A 24,066-nucleotide genomic window follows, 5' to 3' on the forward strand; every position below is an offset into this window, starting at 1 on the left:
AGAACTCCCCTAAATTTTTCAGCATTTGTCTCTGAAAACCAAGAACTTTCTCTTGCGTAATCATAAATAGTCAAATTCACAAAATTTAACATTGATATACTGTTACCTAGGGAGCCTTGGTGGCACAGTGGTTCAAGTGCTTGGCTGCTAACCGAAAGACGTGGTTCGAACCCACCAGCTGCTCCACTGGAGGAGGATGCGGCCCTCTGCTTCAGTAAAGATTTACAGCCTTGGAAACTGTGCGACAGTATAGGGTCGCAGTGAGTTAGAATTGACTCGACGGCAGTACATTTGACTTTGCTTATACTGTTACCTAATACACAGTCCATATTCAAATTTCACCAGTTGTTAAAACAAGCAGTTTTTCTTTCTGGCCTAAGTGTCCTTAGTGAATATAATTTCCAAGTCAGCAGCTACTCTTCATCTCTCTTCTTGATTATCCTGTAACATTTCATACAAGGACCACTTTCTTCATCTTGAAACTTTATTCCCTTTGCATCGTGATTCCTTTGTCCTGGGTTTCCTCGTGTTTAATTTGTGCCTTCCTTTCTTTGCTAAACCCTCTTTCATTGATTGTTCCTCTTTGTATTACTATTCTTTCAGTTCCATTTTCCTTCTTTGTAACTTACCATCTCTTCACTGATGACTCTTGCCTGGGTTGCTTAAACCACAAACCTCCTCCCAGCTACCAGAATGATCTTAAAGCTTCAGTTGTTTACCATTTATCTTAATTTAGAGTAAAATCTGGTCTGTTCGCCAGATCCTGCAAGGCTCTACGTAATCTGACCCCTGCCCAGCTTCACCTGTGTTATAGATTGAATTATGTCCCCCAGAATATGTGTTGTAAATCCTAACGTCTATGCTTGTGGTTATAATCCCATTTGGGAGTGGGTTGTCATTATTATGTTAATGAGGCAGGATTAGTGGAGGGTGTATCTTGAGTTAGTCTCTTCTGAGATAGAAAAGAGATTAAACAAGTGAGCAGAGCAGAGATGGGGAAGAGACATGCCAAGCCACATCGCCCAGGAGCAGAAGCTCAGAAGAGACAAGGACCTTCCTCTCCAGCCGACAGAGAGAGAAGGCCTACTCCTAGAGCTGATGCCCTGAATTTGAACTTCCGACCTCCTAAACTGTGAGGCTCATAAAGCTACCTGCTTGTGGTAGTTCTTTTATAGCAGCACTAAATAAGACAAACTGATGCCGCTTTTCCCCTTTTTCTATTGTACTCTCGCCCAGTGTTGGTCAGTAGAAATATTACATAAGCCACGTGTTTTCATTTCCTAGTAGCCTAATTAAGAAAAGTAAAAACAAGTAAAATTAATTTTAATAATATATTTTCCTTAGTCCGCTATATCTAAAATGTAATCATTTCAGCAGTGGTACAGTAGTTCTGCTCTGTACACATGGGGTCGTCATGCGTTGAAATCGACTCAGTGGCAGCTAACAGCAGCACAGCATAGCATTTCATGGCTGGGAAGAAGAAGGGGAAACTAAAGACAAAGTAATACAGAGGCAAAGAAGCTATTTGTCCAATTTCTATATATAAAACAGGGTCAGTAGGATTAAACTCTTGGCTCTTTTCTTGAAGGTCAAATTTCCTGTTTCCATGCAGCAAGCAGTTAACATGGTGGCTAAGAGCTTGGACTCTGGAGCTGGAGTACCTGGGTTCCAAGCTGGTTCCACTCTTTTATTACCTGTGTGACTTTGGACAAGTTATTTAACTTGTCTATGCTTCACTTTCTTTATGTGTAAAAAGAGGAACTAATAGTACCGTTTTCATGGAGCTGTTGTGAAGAATATTTGAGTTAATATATGCAAGCAGTTGTGTGCCACATACGGTTGTGTTTGCTGTTACTAGTTATCTTGGATATTAGCCCTGATGGCACAGTGGTTAAACTGTTTGACTGCTAACTGAAAGGTCAGCAGTTCAAACCCACTGGCTGCCCCATGGGAGAAGGATGTGGCAGTCTGCTTCTGTAAAGATATACAGCTTTGGAGACCCCATGGGGTGATTCACCTTTGTCCCTTAGGGTTGCTATGAGTTGGAATTGACTCCATGGCAGTGGGTTTGTTTTGGTTTTTAGGAAGGGGGAAAAAAAGGGACTATCTTGTGCTTTTGTCCCTTATTCTAGCTTTCTGAGCTTAGCTTCTCAATCTTTCCCCCTCAGTTTTCATCATAGCATACCTGCTGTTGTCAATTTGATCCCGTATAGATAGTTCTTAAAAGGGCATAATGCTCAAAGCAGACCTTTTTTTTACTAGTTAAGCTAAACTGTTTGGTTTTAGGAAGACTTCAGGGGATATTTTTGGCTTAAAGTTTATCTCAGGGCACTAGTTTCAGGGGTTCATCCACCCTCTGTGACTCCTGGAAGTCTGGATTCCACGATATTTTAAATTCTCTTTGCATTTTCCCCCTTATGCTCAGGAAGCTTAGATCAAAATGTTCAGTAACCCCCATCACCCTTTTAGCTCAGTAATGAAGTCATTCCTGAGGTTCACTCTTCAGCCAAAGATTAGACAGGCTCATAAAACAAAATGAGATTAAAGGCGCACACCATCTCATGGGCGAGGATTAGAAGGCAGGAGGGGACAGGAAAGCTGGTGGTAGTAGGGAACCCAAAGTCAAGAAAAGAGAGTGTTGACATGTCGTGCGTGGGGTTGGTAACCAATGTCACAAGACAGTATGTGTACTAATGGTTTAATGAGATGCTAGTTTGTTTTGTAAACCTTCATCTAAAGTACAGTTTAAAAAAAAAGTTCAGTAATTGTAACTGGGAACCATCCAGTTCTTCCGGTCTCTTGGCAAAGGAGGCATTTGTTCTTGGAGGCAATTAGCCACACACATTTCCATATCCTCCTATTCCTGACTATTCTTCCTCTGTTGCTTCAGGTGAATAGAGACCAATTGTGCCTTGGCCACTTACAGGCTTTTAAGATCCCAGGAACTACGCAATGAACTAGGAGGTAGAACAGAAGCGCTAAACACATTATTAGGCCAATTTGCTGGGATGGATGTTCCATAAAACTATGACCCTAAACCTCCAAACCGAGGAACCAAATCCCATGAGGTGTTTGGTTGTACATAAGCAGCCTCAGCAGCTACTCTTTTTTTTTTTGGTTGTTGTAAATTACCACACAACTTTTGCCAGTTCAACTTTTTACAGGTGTACAACTTATTGACAGCAATTACACTCGTCAGCTGTGCAACCCTAGCCTTAGTCGATGCGATTTTTCTATCACCGCTAACTCCCCTTTTTCCCTCCCTCCTTCCCTCCCCTGGTAATCCCTAATAAAGTTTGGCCTCTGTACGTTTGCCTTTTTTGTCTTTTTATATAAGTGAGGTCTTCTTGTGATTGGCTTATTTCACTCAGCATAGTGTCTTCAGGGTCCATCCATACTGTAGTATGTATCAAGACTTCATTTCTCTTACTGGCTGAGTAGTAGTACGTTGTATGTATGTACCACATTTTGTTTATCCGTTCGTTTATTGATGGGCATTTAGGTGGTTTCCATCTTTTCGGCTGCTGCGAATAGTGCTATAATGAACGTTAGTGTACAAATCTCTTTTTGAATCTCTGCCTTCAAGTCTTTTGGGTATAGACGTAGGAGTAGAATTGCTGGGTCATATGGCAGTTCTGTTTGTGCTTTTGAGGAACTGCCACACTGTTTTCCACAACGACTGTACCATTTTGGATTCCCATCGGCTGTGGATATGGGTTCCAGTTTCCCCACATCCTCATCAACATTTTTTCTTTTCTTTTTTTTTACCTTAGCCATCTTGTTGTTGTTAGGTGCCATTGAGTCCGTTCCAACTCATAGTAGAGTGAAATACTGCCCCGTTGTGCGCCATCCTCACTTTTGTCGTTATGTTTGAGCCCTTAGCCATCCTAGTGAGAGTAAAATGGTATCTCATGGTGGTTTTGATTTGCATCTCTCTGATGGCTAACGACACTGAGCATCCTTCCATGTGTTCGACACTGAGCATCCTTCCATGTGTTCGACACTGAGCATCCTTCCATGTGTTCGACTTAATTGTGGTTTAGCTGTAAAGTATGTTTTAAAATCAGGAAATGTGAATCCTCCTACTCTGTTCTTTTCTTTCAACGTCGTTTTAGCTATTTGGGGCCTCTTGCCATTCCATATAAAGTTGAGGATTGGTTTTTCTATTTCTGTAAAGAAGGCTGATGGAGTTTTGATCAGGATTGTGTTGAATCTGTAGGTCGCTTTGGGTAATACTGACATCTTAGCAATATCAAGACTTCCAATCCATGAACACAGAACATCTTTCTGTTTACTTAAGTCTTCTTTAATCTCTTTCAGTGGTGTTTTATAGTTTTCATTAGATAAGTCCTTCATGTCCTTGGTTATATTTATTTGTAGGTATTTTTTTTCTCTTAGATGCTATTGTAAATGGAATTGTTTCCCTAATTTCCCTTTCAGATTTCTCATTGCTGGTGTACAGAAACCCAACTGATTTTTATTTGTTGGCCTTGTACCCTGCAACTTTGTTAAATTCCTCTCTTAGCTCTAAAAGTTTTCTTGTGGCATCTTCGGGATTTTCTATATATACGTCTGCTTTAGTCTTAAAGATCTTTCTTTAATTTCCAGAACATACCTCAGGGCATTAGCACATGCTGTTTCCTCTGCCTGGAGCAGACTTTTCACCATTTTTATTTTTTTAGTTCCCTTTTATTTTCCTCCCAGTTTTTCATTTTGAAAAAATTCCCACCATAGGAAATACTTGGAACATGAAAGTACAGTAAACATCCATGTAACCTTTACCTCTGTCAGTTACAACATTTTACCACGGGTGCTTTAGTCAAACCTCATTTTCCGTATCTTTTTTTAGAGACTGCTTCCCCGATTTAACTCTCTTCCCATTCTCTACAATTGTTCGAAGTTAATTTCCTTATAGTACTTCAGAGAACTATTATTTATCTTTTAACATATTTTCTGCATCTTCCCCTTGACTGTAGGCTTCTCAAGGACATGAATTATCTTTCTTCGCTCCTGTATTCCATCAACAACAGAGTTTAACACATTTTAAGTACCCATTAACTGTTCATTGATTGATTATATATAAATGTACCTCTTTTTTTAAAGATGGTCACTTTAACCCTGAGGTGGTCAAATATCGGCAGCTGTGCTTCAAGTCACAGTACAAGCGATACCTCACCTCTCAGCAGCAGTATTTCCATCGGCTGTTGAAGCAGATTCTTGCTTCCCGGAGTGTAAGTATGTAGAGAACTGGATATAAAATGTGGGCCGTGAACTCAGAGATTTCATGACTTAAGTGGTTCAGGATGCCAGCACTTAAATCATGACACAATTATAGCTTAGTTCGTATGATGCTTATAATCAATTTTAAGGTGTATCCAGATTTCACAGATGTTAAAGTATAGGAAAAAATATGCATCTTAAAATTGATGAAATAGAGTAGCTTCAGTGTTTACTAAGATAAACGTGGATTTCAGACACATAGTGGGTCATGAAGAAAATGAGGTTGCTTTGAAATTGGTGTGTATGAGTGTGCTTAGTGACAAAGTTGTTTGTCTTTAAGTGTTATTCTAACGTTTGGTATGGAAATACTTGGACGTGTATAGTGTAATAAACGTTTATTCTTAGTGGAGCAGTCCAACACTCAGATTTGGGATTTTTCACCATGTAATAATCAACCTAAAACCAAAAAAAACTGTTGCCGTCGTGTAGATTCTGACTCATAGCGACCCTTTAGGACAGAGAAGAACTGCCCCATAGGGTTTTCAGGGAGCAGCTGGTGGATTCAAACTGTTGACCTTTTGGTTAGCAGCCAAGCTCTTAACCACTACGCCGCCAGGGCTCCAAAATAATCAACCTAGGCCCTTTTCATTTGGCCATATTCATATATGTGCTTCTTTCTTTGTGATCTAGGGGTGGGGAATTGAGTTTGTTAAGCGCTGAGAGAAAAAATGTAGACTTAGCATACATTTTTCTGGAACAAGATTTGGACAATAGTGGGTGACACATCCAATCTCTTCTAGGATCTGCTGGAGATGGCCCGAAGGAGTGGCCCAGCCCTTCCCCTCCGGCAGAAGCGCCCTTCCCCATCCCGCACCCCTGAGGAGCGGGAGTGGCGGACCCAGCAGCGCTATTTGAAGGTTTTGAGGGAAGTGAAAGAGGAGTGTGGTGACACAGCTTTGTCATCTGATGAAGAAGGTGAGCGTCCATGAGCCCTTGGGGTGGCTGGGGTGTCAGATTTACATCGGACAGCTTATCGTCCACTTGGAGCCAGTGGTAGCAATATACGTCCCCAGCAGAAAAGCCCTCAAAGTTATCTGGCTTGGTGGGTGGATGGTGGAACTCAGAAGCCCTTGATCTCTGGGTCACTGAGACATTCCTGTTAAGTGGGAAGTGGCTACATCCACCGTTTACCCTTAATGCATAAGTGGCATTGGAGTTTAAGTCAGAATTTACTGGACAGTCGCTGTATGACAGGGCTCTTTCCACAATAGGCGTATCTGGTCCTATTGTGCCACTTGAGAGAACTGCTTTTCCCCTTACAGGAGAGTAGTAGTGACTTGGCCTGCTGCAATGCGACCCATCACTCTGTTGACGCCTCTCTTCCTGGAAGAGCTGTTTAAATGACCTAATGTGCTCCAGTCCATCTGGGGAAGGGTCACAAAGGAATGTGGAACCCTGGCCTCCAAGTGGTTGGCTTAGCCTTGTTGAACCCAAATGGCCACTTACCCAATCTCCCCTATTGGAGTCCACAGCCACGTTGGATTTACAAGAAAAATTTTCTTTTGAAGATCTCAGCTCTTGGCTTCCGAGCTCTCCAGCGCGTTCTCCTAGTCCTGCGGTGCCCCTCAGGGTGGTGCCCACACTTTCAACCATGGATATGAAAACTGCAGGTGAGGACTGAGTTGATGATGTTGACACCCCCGGAGATCGGGATGGAGATCAGAGAACTCCTTAGAGGGTGGCGGGCACTAGATTCTTTCTTGCCCGGAAAACAGAGCAGTGTTGCTTAGAACTAGGAGATGTAGACGAAGGTTTTTACTACTCCACTTTTTTACACGTAGGCTGCTTCCCTGGAGTGTAAGTAATGCTGGGAATGGATATAAAATGTGGGCAGTGAACTCAGGATATTTCACGACTTAAAGAAGTGGTTCAGAACGTCAACAATTAAATCATGGCACAATTATAACGATTCTTATGATCAATTTTAAGATTTATCTAGATTTCAAAGATGTTGAAACACCGGAAAAAACATGCATCTTAAAATTGATGAGAGTAGCTTTGGTATACTAAGATAAGCAAGTGAATTTCCAACACGTAGTGGGTTATTAAGAAAACTAGATTGCTCTGGAATTGATGTGTAAGTGTGCACAAGCCTTATGATGCCCTGATGGATATGAAGTACACTAAACTGGGTGGCCCCTGAGTCTGGACCTTCCTTCCTTTTTTAAAAAAAATTTCTTTAGGAGCTGATCAGCTGGTATTTTGCACTTAAAAAAGCAGAACGCAGTATCTTAAAACAAAATAGCAATCAATACTAAGGAATAATTTAGTATTAGAACAAGAAGGGTATCCGGAACCGTAGCAATTCCTTAGAATGTTTGTAAAATTAGAGAAGAATTTTTATTTGGTATAGGAATCAAAAAAGAATGTTAAGAACTTTAATGTGTTATAGGACCAGCTAAGTAACTAGTGATTGTAATTTATCGTTGTATAGAAAAGGTAGAGTGTTATTTCTGTAACCATTTCAAGATTTTTGGTACTTGTGTCACACCGGAATCAGAAAGGAGCACAGAGAAATCTTACTTTTGAATATCACAAGTGATGAAAAATTTAAAAATTGAGCATCGTGGTGGTAAATGATGTAGTCCATGTGATTTGGTTCATTTTCTCTCAGATAAAATAGAACTGGGGGACAGTGACCTGAAGATAATGTTAAAGAAGCACCATGAGAAGCGAAAACATCAACCAGTAAGATGGGACAGGGGTGGTCACTAGTTGTTTTTGGTCTGTAGGGTCGCTATGAGTTGGAATCGACTCGACAGCAGTGGGTTGGTTTTTTTTTTTTTTAATCTCTGGACTGGATATCCTAGAAGACATACAGATAGTCACTACCACAATGGGAGCAACCAGAAAGGCTAGTTAACATCAAAGATGTGAGAAGACTTGACAAGGGCTCTGATTATCTGATTGAATCTTTACAGCAACGCTGGGAGGTATGCGAATCATTACCTCCATTTTGCCGGTGCTCAGAGAGATTAAGGAGCTAGTCTGAGGTCCTATGGCTAGTAAGTAGCAGAGCCAAGAGTCAGTCCTGTGCACTTTCTCCTTTTTTACTGCTTCCATTATTCTAATTTACCAAGTCAAGCTACCAAAGCCACGCCAGAGGGTGTAGTGGAGAAAAGATGGTGTCTTCTCAGGTGGAGAAGAGGCAGTCCATCGAAGACAGAGCACTGATGTGGGGAGAGTCCCACCTTAGAAGTTGGAACTGTGTTACCTCTGACTTTTCCACTTACTGTGTGACACGGGGAAAACCCCTTAACTTCTCTGAGCCCTGTTTTCTTTGTACAATAAATGTAAAATATAATAATATTTGACAAGATGAGAGCACATGAGATAAGCAACGTGACAGAGCTTTGTAAACCGTCACGTGTCATGGAGTAGAAAGCTTGGAACTCAGTTCTCCTGTGCACCATTGTTAAGAGCGGTAGTTTTCATCTCTGTGTATTTTGAATTCAGCGTGATTGCTCGAATACACCTGATCCCTGACCGGTTTTGTTAGGTAAACGGCAGTGTTTCCGTCAGTGTTAGCTCCCTTTTGGGCCCCTGTAACTACAGCTCTGAATTTCACATCTAGGATCATCCGGACCTCTTGACAGCAGACCTGACTCTCAATGATATCATGACTCGAGTAAATGCTGGCCGGAAGGGTTCTCTAGCAGGTACGTGACCATGGTCCCGTGCGTGGCCTTCAAGTTGACTTTGGTGTTAAATTTCATGAGCCTGTCTGTACACTGCAAAAACAAATCCAACCTTCATGCCGATAACCTTTGTTTTGTTATTGTCTCTTAAGGATTTATAAGATGGGAAGTGAATCAAAAATCAGCACAACAGATCATTGATTCTTTAATAAGTATTAACATTAAGCTATTGATTATTCATTGGGTTTGTTAATTAAAATCTAAATATCTTATTACTGAGATTTTTCTTTGTTTTACTGGCAGGTGTTGGGAAAATAATATTCAGAGACGATTCCTCACTTCTTGATATAGAAATTTCAATTCTTGCATTACTTTTTCTTTCCAGCCCTATATGACTTGGCTGTCCTTAAGAAAAAGGTTAAGGAGAAAGAGGAGAAGAAGAAGAAGAGACTGAAAATGGTTAAATTGGAGGCAGAGGAGCTGGCCGAGCCCCTGAGCAGCACTGAGGGGATTGCCCCTCTCTCGCAGGCCCCATCTCCACTGGCGATACCTGCTATCAAGGAAGAGTAAGTGAGCTGCTGAGATTGCAGCTCAGGGGTGACGAGTTCAACCGAGGGGCGTACAGTACCCTCTGCCCTGGTCCTTGCTTTGAGTGGACTTGAATTTTATGGCGTTGTGTGGAGCACGTAACCCCCAAGTCCCCGGGATCTTGCTAGGGAGAATGGCGAGTGTGCTCTAGGAGGCTTGGAGGGCCTGAACCAATAGAGGGGTGTGTTCTTGGTCTTTCTGATTGTTCTTATATTTTTCTGCCATTGTTAGGCCTCTTGAAGACCTCAAACCTTGCCTTGGAATCAATGAAATATCTTCCAGCTTCTTCTCTCTCCTGTTAGAAATCTTGCTGCTGGAGGGTCAGGCTAGCCTTCCTATGGTAAGAGTTTCAGAAAAGTCAAATGTCCATTGAGGTTTTCAAATCCTAGAAATCTTCAGGAGTCTACAGCTTGAGAAGCAGAACTCTGGATTTGTTCCAAAGCTCTGCAGCCAGCTTGCTTTGTGATGGGGCAAACTCTGGGCAAAGCATACCCCTGCTTGCCTGGCAGACTTGTGCAGTGGCTGCTGTCGAGCAGAAATCTGACTGTGTGCCTTTACTCTTCCTCAGCTGGAGGAGCGAGTTCTGGATTGGCAGTCATCTCCAGCCAGCTCCCTCAATAGCTGGTTCTCTGCAGCCCCCAACTGGGCAGAGCTAGTGCTTCCAGCTCTGCAGTATCTTGCTGGAGAAAGCCGAGGTAAGCTACTTTTTTTGGTAGGGTCAGTGTTTCTTTTTCCCTTTGTCTAATTCTTAGTAAACTGCAGCTTTTCTGGTTTAATCTGTCATGCCTTTGTGCTTGGAGGCCTCTGCTCTCCTGATAGCTGTGAAACATTCAGCGCTGTCTTGGAGCTCAGGGATGCCAGCTCTTCCGAGTGTAGTTCTGGATGTGCTCTTGTCAGGGTTGGTGAGAGGGGAGTGCTCCCTCTGCCGCGTGACTTGTTTGTGTGGTCCGTGTCTTTGCAGCTGTTCCTTCCAGTTTCTCTCCGTTTGTGGAATTCAGAGAGAAAACCCAGCAGTGGAAGTTGCTTGGTAAGTAATTCACATTACCCACCTGTAATTGTTTTGCTTTGGTTTTCATTTTCTCACTTTCCCCTGCTGTGGTTCTTTCGCCTTCCAGTGAATACAGTCTGAGAGATTGGAAAAACAGGCAATACTAAACCTTACTTTGTGCAGTGAAAGAATCCTTCAGGATGCTTTTATACTCTCAGGGTATGGGTTTCACCTCCCATTGGGCTTTGGTTCACCGAAGCTGAGGTGGAATATCCCTTCTATTGTGATGTAGTCTACTAATGGCTTGGTTTAACGCTTGTGGGTATAGGATCCCTGGTAACACAACAGTTGCTAACTAAAAGGTTGGCTCGGACCCACCTGTCTGCTCCATAGGAGAAAGACCTGACGATCTGCTCCTGTAAAGGTTACAACCAAGAAGACTCTGTGGGGTGGTTCTACGTTGTCACTTGGGGTTGCTATGAGTCGAAAGTCAACTCGACATACCTAACAGCAACAACAGCGGTGTGGGGTTGATTTATAATACGGATATACGTCGCTTAACGTCCACAATATGTTCTGTGGAATAGGGTGTTATAATGATTCGGACATTGTGCGAATGCCATATTATATGCAGGACAGAGGCTCGCAGGATGGTCACTGGGCAGGCCCAGGACCTGTGCTCCCACCGAGGGACTATGCAAAAACTTTGGCTTCACTGCCGTGGGTCCTGTGTGGTCGCCAGTCGGTCTCCGAGAGCTGTGCCTGGCCCGTTTCGGCGCGCACTTGACTTCCAGCCAGCTGCCTTTGGGCGTGCCACCAGCTCCCTTCCCTTCCTTCCTTCCTCTGCGTACTGCTTGGTGGCTGCCATCGCGGGAGGTGCCATAGTCTCTGCCAGGCAGATGCTCAGGATGCTCTGGCCAACTGGGGCAGTGGCCTCGCGTGGCATCCCCCTCAGCGGCTCTAGCGGCACCTCCGTGGTCCTTGCCTGAGGCGAGCAGGGTGATGGCGGGACAGGCAGCTGGTAGATGGCCTTCAGGACCCCCTCCCCCTGCTGCCCTAGGGCGGGGGCTGACATGGGACTGGAGAGCTAGTGAGAGACAGGATCTACAGTAACTAGTAAAATGTGTCTGTTGCATCCTGTTTTCTGATCAGATTTTTGAACTCTGTTATAACCTTATGGGACCATGGATGTTAGGAGGCACATGTCTGTAATATGCTTATTTTACATTTCTATAGATGGGCTATGCTTTTGAAATGCTATGCAACAAGATGTTTTACAACCCTAAATAAGCTATTTCTAAAGAGCAGGGTCTTTATTTTTGCCTTAAATTTATAAATTCCTGCTTAATGTGTAAGTTGTAATAACACATTCCTAAAGTAAGTTGGTGAATGCTAACTAGTGATGGTAGTAAGTAAGCAGGGAAATGGACTGTTGATTTTCTGTTGAAATTCACAGGCCCCCCCTTTGCTGTCCCATGAGTGATCTGTAAAGAGAGATGGTGAGAAGGTTATAAAAGCAGTAGACGCGTTCATTGCTTACAGCTTTTATCGAGCTGCTGCTAGGTGCCAGGCACTGTGTTAGGTGCTGGAAGATGTAATGGTTTGCAAGCCAGATAGTATTCTCCCCTCATGGGGCTTCAGATCTGTTTGGGAAACCAGTATTCGTTCACATGAAACAACAAATTGATATAATCTGTAAAAAAAAGTGCCAGGAAGGATGGGAGTTGGTAATGAGGAATCGATGTAGTCTGGAGAGTCAGGGAGGACGTCCCTGAGGACGTAACGTTTGGGCAGAGATGTTAATGATGAATAGGAACTAGCTATGCAGATGATGGGGAAAGAGTATTCTGCGTGGAGGAAACGGTATGTGAAGAGGTGGAGGTGAGAGTGCTGTCAGTGTTGCTGGAAAGGATTTTTTTAAATTGTAAAAATATAGCACAACATTTGCCAATTCAACATTTTTCAGGCATACAATTAAAATTAGTTGTATTGTGCAGCCATCACCCGTAATTGTTGCCAAATTTCTCATCATCATAAACAGAAACCCACTGCTTCCAGAACAATGACTTCCCCTCCCCACCTCCGGCCCACCCCATGACCACGAGTTAACCTTGGTCTCTGTACATTTGCCTGTTGTTATTTCATATAAGCAAGATCATACAATACCTGTCCTTTTGTGATTGACTTAATTCACTCAACATGTTTTCAGGTTCATCCATGTTGTTGCATATATCAGAAGTTCATTTCTCTTTATGATTGAGTAGTATCTGTTGTATGCATCTATCACGTTTTGTTTATCCATTCATCTGTTGACGGACATTTAGGTTTTTTCATCTTTTGGCTATTGTGAATAATGCTGCAATGAACATTGGTGTACATGTGTCTGTGTTGCTGCTTTCAAGTCACTTGGGTATGTTCCTAGGAGTGGAATTGCTAGGTCATGCGGCACAAGTGCTTAAGTGCTCGACTCCTGGCTGAAAGGTTGGTGGCTGGAACCCCCACGCAGACGTGCCTCAGAAGACAGGCCTGGTGATCTGCTTTTGAAAGGTCACAGCCGTGAAAACTATGGAGCAGTTCTACTCTGCACACATGGGGTTGCCGTGAGTCAAACTCTACTAGATGGCAGCTAACAAGAACAACAAAGATGGTAGTTTTATGTTTTACTTTTTGAGGAACCGCCAAACTGTTTTCCACAGTGGCTGTACCATTTTGCATTCCCATCAGCAACAAATAGGGTTCCAGTTTCTCCACATCCTTGCCAACATTGGTTATTTTTTGTTTTTCATCTTAGCCATCCCTAGTGGGAGTAAAGTGGTACTGCATTGTGGTTTTGATTTGTATCGCTAATGGTTAATGAATCCGCTACGTCCCATTCTCCCATCAGGATTTCTGAACTCTTGTTATAACCTTATGGGACCATGGACATATATGTGGTCGGACATTGCCAGAACGGACGTTATGAGGCACATAGCTGTAATATGATTATTTTACTCCACAATACACAGCTAATGACGTTGAGTATCTTTTCATATGCTTTTTTTTTTGTTACGCTTCTCGGCCATTTGAATATTGTCTTTGGTGAAATGTCTGTTCAAATCCTTTGCCCATTTTTTGATTGAAAAAGATTGTAAGCCTGTAAGATAATGATAATTTGCACCGTGGTAGAAAATTTTAGATGGAAAAGTTACAGGACTTGGCTATGAATTGGATATGGAGAATAAAGGACTAGTGGGTGTCAAGTGTGACTTCTGCTAGATGTGTAGCTGATGGATGAAGGTGCTGTTCATTGAGATAGGCAGTTAGACTTGGGTAAGGGGAGGGGCATGAGTTTAGTTTTGGACGTGCTGAGTTTGAGGTGCCTTTGAGGTGTTTAAGTAGAATAGGTGGTAGGATGTATGGGTTTAGAATTCAAATCAGGAATGAAGGTAGTTGTTGACGCAGATATACTGCTTGAGGCCAGAGATAAAAATGAAGCTGTTATCTAGAGAAAAAGTATAAAGTGAGGGAAAAAAAGAGGACGTACGGCTAAGTTTTGAGAAACTCCTACATTTAAAGATCAGATAGAGGAAGCTGAATGGGAAAGCATATTGAGAGGAAGACTCCACAGACAGGAGGAAAACCCTGAGATTGTTGAATCTTAGAAGTGAAGGACGGTCTCAAGAAATAGGGGTGGTCCTTAGCTTCAATTATTATAAAAGGTTCAGTAAGATAAAGACTAAAAATTTGTGAACGTGGAAGAAACAATTTCTTAGTAAGAGTGATTGCTCAGTGGAATACAAGGGGTGAGACAGCGATGTGCTGACACAAGCTCATGGTAACCCATTGTGCGCATCTTTCCCGGCTCTGTCGGGTTGGTGGCTTGAGAGCAGCTGTGGTGGCAGTGTTTACACCAGAGGTTAGCGCACTTTTTTTAAAGGACCAGATAATAAATATTTTAAACTTGTGGGCTACCTGGTATCTGTTGCAGTTACTCAGCTCTGCCTTTGTATAACACAAAGTAGCCATAAACGATATATAAATGAATGGGCGTGGCTGTGTTCCCATAAAACCTTATTTACCAAAAAAGGAGGCATTTTGCTGACCCTTGATGTATACCATGAAGATCTGCAAATGCTAAAATCAGCGCCCCCCCTTTTAACCCCCCATGGTTAAAGAGACAGTGAATTTAAACAACTCTTTCTGAAAGTTTAGCTGTGAAGGGCAGGAGAGGATAGTAAGGGGACTTGATACCAAGAGAGGAATTTTTAAAATGGGAGAAACCTTGAGTGAGTTTAAGGGTTGATAGAAAGAGTGCAGTGGAGAGGAGGAGGTTGAGAGTACTGGAGTGAAGAGAAAATTAATCATATAAGTTTCCTGAGCAGGAGGAAAAGGATTGGCCTTGGATGGAAGTGGCAGCCCATTTCTTAGCATTAGCAAGAGGAACGGAGGAAATAATGAATACAGCAGTAGGTTTCTAGGTTTTATTGTGGGAAAGGTGAAGGAATTTTGGTCTGGTAGATTTTCTGTTAAAGTAGTGTTCCAGATGGAAACCCCAGGTTCTGCTCGGTGTGACTTGTTACAGCCAATAAACAAGAGGCCAAGGTGGGGGAAGAAAGGCACCTTTATTTTGTAGCACAAGGTAAGGAGCTATTGGGACTTTTGCCTCCAAGACTGCTCGAAGGCAGCTTGGGGAGGTGGAATTTTACAGAGAGCAGACAAGGCAATGTGAACTCACCATGAATATTCAGAATTGACCTTCTTGCAGGTGCTCAGAGCTTGGGGATGACAAGGCATTTTCTTTAGACAAGGGTTCGATTCTCCGGAACGGAGGAAGAGGTTGAGTTTCCTTCATTAGCATGTTAAGTTTCCACTTGGAGGTGGGTTGAGGTCATCTATGCCCATTCTGTGGTTATCCTGTCAAGGACAATTTCAGAAGAATGTGCGGCCTATTCTGATCGATGTAGGAGGGTAAACCAGAGCAGGTGTCTCTTAGAAGGGTTGGGTTTCTGAGGCTGCCTCCCTCAGTAGGTGGTGATATAAGGTAAGGTGGAGGAATGGGAGTTTTGAGAAGAGTGAGGAAATAGCCATTATGGAGCATGGAAGACAGCTTGACCAGATGTGACAGTAGGATTGCTAGGTGGTGCTGAGGGTCTTGTGGAGGCTGCTGATCATTAACTTATAGCGTTCCCCTTTGCCCTTTTGTGTGTTTTCTCTGGCAGCCTTCGGTTGCTTGAGTTCCAGCAAGGAGAATGTGAGTAGTCTAGAATTGGAGCTTTGCTAGATGGGAATGATGCAAAGATAGGAGGGCAGCGATATTACTGTATTGGTAAGAGTTTTGTTGAAATGATGGACATAGAATTGAGCTGAATAGGGAGCAGGTGAGCTGGATGGGGGCTCGTGGGAGTGGGTACTTTGATGGGGGTAGTTGGGCAAGCAAGCCAGGAGGTCTGGGTGATTGTGGTCAGAAAGCTTGGTCATGTAGAGGATCTTAGCCCTGGCTGTGCGCTACAGTCTGTTGGGGAACTTTTTAAAATACTGCTGCCTGGGCCTTATTTTGACGAACTGATTGAAGTGGGACCTCAGCATTGGTGCTTTTAGAAATTCCCTGGGTGATTCTTATGTTTAGCCAGGATTGAGAAACACTGGATTAGGCATTTTGAAGATAGAGCTGTTGTGGGTAATGACAGAGTCCATTTGTGATTGTGGGAGTGAGCGGCTGGAGTAGATAGAGGAGATCATTGCGGTCACAGAACTGAGAGGTTCGGATATTGGCTGGACTATCCATATGAATGTTGAGAAAGGTGAGTCAGGTGCACTGGGAGGAGGTGTGATTAGGTGAACCAGTGTGGTGAGCGGTCGACGGTTGGGGAGGTGGAGAGTAAGAGCCTCAGAGGAACACGGTTTTGTTTTATTTTGATTTTCTAGAAGAGCTGGGGAGTAATGGTCTGGAACTATATCTCTGGGGTACAAGGAGGCAGGCAGAGTATGGGTTGGTATCACAGGCAGAGAGAGAGTACGTGCAAAGGACCATTATTGCTATAGGTTATGGTATGTCTGGCATAGATGTGACAAGTAAGGTGAAAGCTGGGATTTTGAAATAGCGCTTTAGTTCTTATTATTTTGTATTTTTGTTCTTCTAATAGGCCAATCCCAAGATAATGAAAAGGAATTAGCTGCTCTCTTCCAGCTGTGGCTAGAGACCAAAGACCAGACTTTCTGTAAGGTACAATCTTTAAGAAATATCAGACCTTTTTTTTTTTTTAAACTGTACTTTAGATAAAGGTTTACAGAACAAAGTACCTTCTCGTTAAACGGTACACATATTGTTTTATAACATCGGTTAACAATCCCAATGACATGTCAACACTGTCCCCTCTTGCCCTTGGGTTCCTTATTACCAGCTTTCCTGTCCCCTCCTGCCTTCTCGTCCTTGCTCCCTGGACTGGTGGGCCCTTTTAGTCTCGTTTTGTTTTATGGGCCTGTCTAACCTTTGGCTGAAGGGTGAACCTCAGGAGTGACTTCCGTACTGAGCTAAAAGAGTATCCAGGGGCCATATTCTCAGGGTTTGTCCAGTCTCTGTCAGGCCAGTAAGTCTAGTCTTTTTTTGTGAGTTAGAATTTTGTCCTACATTTTTCTCCAGCTCTGTCTGGGACCCTCTATTGTGATCTGTGTCAGAGCAGTCAGTAGTGGTAGCCGGGCACCATCTAGTTGTACTGGACTCAGTCTAGAAATAGCAGACCTTTCTTACTGGATTTCTAGAACCCTCAAGTTGACTAAAATTATTTGGTCCATTTACCTGTTAATGCTTTTCCTTTTCTCCAGCAAGAAAATGAAGACAGCTCAGACGCCACAACCCCTGTCCCTCGGGTGTAAGTATAATACGCTATTAGTGGATGATGTCTCATGAAACCAGAGTTTCAGGTACTGCCATGGTCTTGCTGACGTTTCTTAGTATTTGAGAGCTATAGTGGACTGTTGAGATCCAAGGACTCCACTGATTCTTACCTGTTTCAACACTGTGAAGGAGGACAACACACTCCCGGTAGTAAGAGTGGCTTCCTGTGGAAAGAATTCTCTTTTTTTTTCCCAACTCCTCAGTCTTTATTTATTTTATTTGTTATTGTTGTTGAGATCATACACAGCAGAACATACACCAATTCAGCATTTTCTGCATGTACAATTCAGTGACATTGGTTACATTCTTCAAGTGGTACAGCCATTCTTACCCTCCTTTTCCAAACTGTTCCTCCTCCGTTAACATAAACTCACTACCCTCTAAGTTTCCTATCGTATCTTTCAAGTTGCTGTCGTCAGTTTGATCCCATATTGATAGTTATTAAAAGAGCATGCTAGTTTAGCTTACTAGTTAAGTTAAACTATTGTTTGGTTGTAAAACACTTCAGAGGGTATTTTTGGTTTAAGGTTTAAAGATTATCTCAGGGCAGTAGTTTAAGGGGTTCATCCAGCCTCTGTGGCTCCAGAAATTATGGATTCCATGAGGATTTGAAATTCTTTTCTGCATTTTTCCCCTTTTCTTTTCGATCAGACCTCTTCTATAGACTCTTTGGTCAATACGTTCGGTAATGGTGGCAGGGGAAAGGTTCTTGACTCAGGGAGGGACCGCATTGTAGAGTCTCTGAGAAGGATGTGGTCTACCTTGTAGGTGGGCATTCTTTCTTTCATGTATACCCCTCCTCAGTTCCTATCTGAGAATGATTCAGCTAACCCAACTTCTTCATTTTATCCATAAGAAAATTGAGGCATGAAGAGGCTAAGTGACTTGTTGGAGGTTAGTGATAGGACCCCGACTAGTATTCAGATCTCTTGACCTGTAATCCTGCGCTCTTTATGTCACACCATTTCATGGTACTGTTTTCAGTCGGGTGTGGCCCTTTTCTGTTGTATATGGGGTCACTAGGAAGCGGAACCGACTCGATGACACCTAACAACAGTGGTTCTTTAGATTTCCAAACACCAGCATAAAAATCCAGCCTCTGTCCCTGAATGTGGAAGAACCACTGTCTGACAGAGTAGAGTTGTGGGTACTTCCCCTAGAAGGTAGCAAAACCACCTGTGTCATCTACAAACTTGAAATCCTTCGTTCCTCCAGGGATGACTTTTTTGCCGCCATTAGATTGAGCTTGTTTAATAGCAATGTTGGAAACAGTAGTTAAAAGTGTCAACCTCTTTCCCACCTACTCAGTACTTTTCTGGATTTCTAAGAGTCACGGAACTTGAGGAACACCAGCTGGAGTTATTTGGTAGAGGTGGAGTACTGATGAGGGGACATTTTTTCATGTTGCAAAGGGAATGGAAACGTTATGGGTAATGGTTCTGGGTGCTGGAAAAGGGTTGAAATCACCTGCTATCCCTCAGAGTTGATACAAACTCCTTTATGTTCCAGAAGAACTGACTATGTGGTGCGGCCCAGCACGGGAGAGGAGAAACGGGTTTTTCAGGAGCAGGTAAGAAATACCTAGAACCCAGTGTAATGAGGACACAGAGAGAGAAGCTCTTGGCCTGATTCTCCTTGGGTCCGGATTCTTGAAGGAAATCCCTTAGAGATTCTGTTGGTTGGGAATTGTATATGGGGGGCAGAAATGACGTGAGGAAAGGGAAGGAGAAAGGCTTTGATGGTCTTTTCTCCCAGGATAGCGGAATTAGATTGTATTTACCTTCTTGCCCCTTTGCTCAGTGACTGGGACTCTGAGGATCACCCTTTCCCACTAAGGTGGGCTCGGTATTCCTAACATTTCTTTCCTTCCCCTGGGCCGGATCCCCTTATTGTAGGGGAGCTGGTGGGAACCCCACTCACTAATTCTGACTGAAGAGCCTTCTCTTTTCTGTTGGTAGGAGCGCTACAGATACAGCCAGCCCCATAAGGCATTTACCTTTCGCATGCATGGCTTTGAGTCTGTGGTGGGGCCGGTGAAGGGTGTGTTCGACAAGGAGACCTCCCTCAACAAAGCCCGAGAGCACTCTCTGCTGCGCTCGGACCGGCCCGCCTACGTCACCATCCTGTCTCTTGGTATGTGTCCTGTATTTGTTGCCAGGGATTTCTTTTCTTGCCCGAAGTGCTTTGTTTTTGTTTTCCATATAGGGAAGCTTTTGAGGGTCAGGTATAGCTTTTGGAAGCTTTGGACCTTGGGAGGTGAAGGGGGAGGTCTAGTCCCCAAGATTTATTCCAGGAGTCGGTGTTTTCTTCCCTGAAGTCTGGGCTCACATTCATTTTCATTCAGGAATTGTTCACAGGCCAGCTGAGGAGTTCTAGCTTAACTGTAGGAATTTGCTCCCTCCAGGCTCCAACTCCTTTAAAGGTGGGGTTTCTTGGCTTTTTTTGTGCCATGAATTCCTTTGACATCTGGTGAAACCTCTGGACCCCTCCTTAGAATTATGCTTTCGAAATGCATAAAATAAAATGCATAGTTGCAAAAGAACCTAGTCATGTTGGGATTGTTACCAGAATATTAACACAAGTTTATGATGCAGACATGTATGTGCTTTTTTATCATATTAAATGACAGGCTCTAGCAGTAGGTCTTGTAACTCTTACAGTTCCCAATAATGATGACTATAAATGATGTTTTGAGTTGTCTGCAGTAGTGTAATGTGGTATGAAAACGGGGTTTCTTTTACAGCATCACAGGCACTACCAATATATTGTGGTTTGTTACCTTTGTTCATAATTAAAAGAAATGCTAAGTTTCAGTTAAATACTATTTTTTCCTCACCCAAGTTCATGGACCCACTTAATTCTGAGGTGTTCATGGAATCCCCCTTCCCTGAAAGTGTGGCATATACAGGAAACTCCAGTGGCGGAGCTGTCAGCCACCAGGGGACAGTGTCCACCTAGTGCTGAGTCTTGGGAAGGCAGAGAGACAGCGGGACTGCAGGGAACCTCACCCCACCAGAAGTAAAGGGATGTTGTTCCTCACTGGAAGCCCTGCCTGACTCTTGGATGTTCTGTCTTTTGTTTTGTCAGTTCGAGATGCTGCTGCTCGGCTGCCTAATGGAGAAGGCACACGGGCAGAGATCTGCGAATTGCTCAAGGACTCCCAGTTTCTCGCGCCAGATGTCACCAGCACTCAGGTAGGATGGAGGAGAGGTCGTTGATTTCTGCTTTGTTCCAGATGAATTTAAGAAGACTTAGGAGCAAATGTAACGTAGAATAAGGTTTTAAATGGACTGAATGAGGAAGGAAAAAAGAGCATGTCTTGGAAAATGTGTATAGTGATGACCTAAAATACTTAATGTGTATGAACCATGAATTTGGTGCTAAGCTTTCCTTCAACTTATATAGTAAAGAGATGACGAGTCAGTTACCTTAGTTCACAGTGTCCTTAATGTTGAAAACAGACCAATCTCTTGGGAGTCTCCTAGTAGTTCTTGTTTTGCCAAAGGATTCAGTGAACCACTGGGAGTACCACAGCCTGGCTGAGATAATCTGTTTCCCAGCTGTGGCTCCTGTCCAGTGTCCGAATAACTCGTGTGTATGTTTTGCTGGGTGTATTCTCAACAGTAACGAGAGACGAAATTATACATTAGAAAAAACAAACAACTTGTGTAAACTAAGGGTCTGCCTTGTGCCTTATTTATCTTCCTCCTGGTCCTCAGGTGAATACGGTGGTGAGTGGTGCCCTGGACCGGCTTCATTATGAGAAAGACCCGTGTGTGAAGTATGACATTGGGCGAAAGCTGTGGATCTACCTGCATCGTGACCGCAGCGAGGAAGAGTTTGGTGTGTGAGGCCTCTGAGGCAGTGTGTCAGCCTAGACTAGGGGTGCCCTGACTTTCTGCCCCAGTTCTCCTGTTCTCTTTGTTGGCATTGAGGCAGGAGCAGCTCTCAGGGGCAGCAGTCAGCCCGCTAGTGAAGCCCAGCGGGGCCTTGGTTTAATGAAGCCATGGCTTTCCGAGTGCTGTTGCTGAAGCTTACTGCTCTCGTTTACAGAGCGGATTCACCAGGCACAGGCAGCTGCAGCTAAAGCCAGGAAAGCCCTTCAGCAAAAACCCAAGCCCCCCTCCAAGGTGGTAAGTGACCTCGTCACAGCGTCTGCCCCAGCCGTCTCTGCAGTGGCAATAGCTCGAAGTAGATATTGGCCTCTCGCTCCCTTAGTGCATCAGAAATCGAAGGGGCTTCAGCAGAACCTTAATTATACCTGCTTGTGAATTTTCTTTACCTTCGTTTGCAGAAGTCCACTAGCAAGGAGACTTCAGTCAAGGTCCTCGGCAGTGGTCCTTCAGAGCAGAGCCAGCTGAGCCTCAGTGATTCCAGCATGCCCCCGACCCCTGTCACACCTGTGACCCCCACCACTCCAGCCTTGCCTGCTACCCCTATCTCCCCTCCACCTGTCTCAGCGGTGAACAAAAGTGCCCCTAGTACCGCCTCAGAGCCAGCCAAGTCTAGCTCCAGGTGAGCTGTCTCCTCCCCGGCCTTCTCCCTCTGAAGTCTCTCTCTGGGCATGTCCTGAGCTCGTTTTTCCCTGATTTTCCTCACAGTGTTCTCCTGGTGTCATCACCGACAATGCCCCAGCTAGGAACAATGCTTTCCCCACCCTCCAGCCAGACTCCACCAACTTCTCAGGCCACTGCCCGGGTGGTGAGCCAGTCCGGCTCTGCGGGACTGCCCCAGGTGCGCGTGGTAGCCCCGTCCGGCCTTCCTGCTGTTACCCAGCAGTCTGCAGGGTCCACACAGACGCTGCCGCAGATGCCAGCAGGACCTCAGATCCGGGTTCCAGCCACTGCTGTGCAGACCAAGGTCGTGCCCCAGGTAACGGGAGCTGAAGGCCATCGGGAAACAGCGAGATGGACCCAGAGATGGTCTCGTGATTCCAGTGGGTGGGTTCTGAGGTGGTGGTTATTGATGCTGATGCTGATCACAGCCACTCATCTGCTGGTCAGATCTGGGTAGGTGTTTTATGTACTGGGAGTCAGAGCTTCAGAGTAGTTTAGTGATTTACCCAGGTTCGTGTCAGGACCCTGCTAGAGGTAGAACTTAAATCCAAACTTCGTCATTCTAAATCTCAGGCTTTTTCCCTTGTATCGCACTTCCTAGTCATGCCAGTAACTCGTTAATTTTAGAAAAGACCTTACCCTCTCCACCTCGATTCCATCACTGTGAAAGGGGTATTGTAATATCGGTTGTCTCCACTGTGTAGGTAGGGGTTAACCCAAACCAAACCAAACCCACTGCTGTCGAGTCAGTCGGACTCATAGCGATCCTGTAGGACAGAGTAGAACTGCCCCCCTAGGGTTTCCAAGGCTGTACATCTTTATCGAAGCAGGCTGCCACATGTTTCTCCTGTGGAGCAGGTGGTGGGTTCGAACCGCTGACCTTTTGGTTAGCCCCTGAGCACTTTAACCACTGTGCTACCTGGGCTCCCTCACATATAAAAGCATTCTGAAATTGAAGAGGTTCACACAAATGCAAGAAGTGTACGGTGCCCACTTTGCTGAGTGGTGAACCTTATGCACTGTTAGGTTAGTTGAACTGCCTGGAAGATGCCCAGCTAGAATTAGAAGTGCTTTCAGAGGAAAGCCTCCTGGGTGGTAGGGGCTCTGTGGATCTACACTTCAGTGTCTGATGAGAATTCTGCCGTCATCTTCTGAACTAGACGGTGATGGCCACGGTCCCAGTCAAAGCCCAGGCCACCGCAGCCACCGTGCAGCGGCCTGGAGCTGGGCAGACGGGGCTCGCAGTGACAGGCGTCACTGCCACCGCCAGCCCTGTGAGCAAGCCAGCCACCAGTTCTCCGGGAAGCTCGACTCCAGGTTCTTCCACAGCAGCTGTCATTCAGAACGTCCCAGGGCAGAACATCATCAAGCAGGTAGGTGGACTTCCTCCTGGGAGGGTCTGACTCCTTTGTCCTAGAGCAGAGGACAGTTGGATGGGAGTGTCCTGAAAAAACAGTGCTCATGGAGAATAGATGGGTGATCTTTGATCCTTAATTTATAGATATTTCTGGTGTGTTTTCCCAGCAAGGACAGTGCAAGCTTTGTAGATGCCTAAGAGATTTCTTCTGTTTCTTTCCATAGAATTCACGTTTATTGGCTGAGCTTCTGGTCTTAGAGTAGACTCTGTGAGAGTAAAGTAAACGTAGAGTATATCTGTACTTTCTTAGTGTGGATATGAAAAGATAACTGTTAAACTTTGACGAAGTGTTAGGCGAAACAGCGACTATGACTGCCAGGAGTACTTACTGTGTATCTGCACTGTGCTGAGGCCTTTATAGATATTAAATGATTTAAATCTTATAACGCTATGGGGTAGACACTTTTTTTAAATTTTATTGTGTATTAGGTGAAAGTTTACACTTTCAAACTGGATTCCCATTCAGCAGTTCATGGACGCGTTGTTCCGTGACGTTGCTTACAGTCCCTGCAGTGTGTCAGCACTCTCCCCGTTTCCACCCCACCTGCCCCGTTTTCATCCATCCAGTTTCCCTGCCCCTCCTTGCCTTCTTGTGTTTGCTTTTGGGTAAATATTGACTCTCTGGTCTTGTGTAAGTTGATTGTTTAAAGGAGCACATTCCTCGCAGGTGTTTGTTTTATATGCCAATCCATTATTTGGCTAAAAGGTGACCCCCAGGGGTGGCT

General features: G+C 44.2%; 1 protein-coding gene across 1 annotated transcript in view; it reads left to right on the plus strand.

The window, feature by feature from the left end:
- The window catches only part of NFRKB (nuclear factor related to kappaB binding protein), a 50,995-nt gene that overhangs the window by 11,438 nt on the left and 15,491 nt on the right, over positions 1-24,066 (plus strand). The window contains exons 3-21 of the mRNA XM_012556401.2: positions 5,104-5,231; positions 6,021-6,195; positions 6,753-6,890; positions 7,895-7,968; positions 8,855-8,939; positions 9,304-9,484; positions 9,738-9,846; positions 10,075-10,201; positions 10,468-10,533; positions 16,617-16,696; positions 17,296-17,342; positions 18,878-18,938; positions 19,327-19,501; positions 20,456-20,562; positions 21,088-21,211; positions 21,422-21,501; positions 21,663-21,883; positions 21,970-22,240; positions 23,085-23,297. Of these exons, the coding sequence (XP_012411855.1) occupies positions 5,104-5,231; positions 6,021-6,195; positions 6,753-6,890; positions 7,895-7,968; positions 8,855-8,939; positions 9,304-9,484; positions 9,738-9,846; positions 10,075-10,201; positions 10,468-10,533; positions 16,617-16,696; positions 17,296-17,342; positions 18,878-18,938; positions 19,327-19,501; positions 20,456-20,562; positions 21,088-21,211; positions 21,422-21,501; positions 21,663-21,883; positions 21,970-22,240; positions 23,085-23,297 (2,462 nt within the window). The remainder of the gene's footprint in view (positions 1-5,103; positions 5,232-6,020; positions 6,196-6,752; positions 6,891-7,894; positions 7,969-8,854; positions 8,940-9,303; positions 9,485-9,737; positions 9,847-10,074; positions 10,202-10,467; positions 10,534-16,616; positions 16,697-17,295; positions 17,343-18,877; positions 18,939-19,326; positions 19,502-20,455; positions 20,563-21,087; positions 21,212-21,421; positions 21,502-21,662; positions 21,884-21,969; positions 22,241-23,084; positions 23,298-24,066) is intronic.

The sequence above is a fragment of the Trichechus manatus genome, unplaced genomic scaffold (assembly GCF_000243295.1).
Source record: "Trichechus manatus latirostris isolate Lorelei unplaced genomic scaffold, TriManLat1.0 scaffold00064, whole genome shotgun sequence".
NCBI lineage: Eukaryota > Metazoa > Chordata > Mammalia > Sirenia > Trichechidae > Trichechus > Trichechus manatus.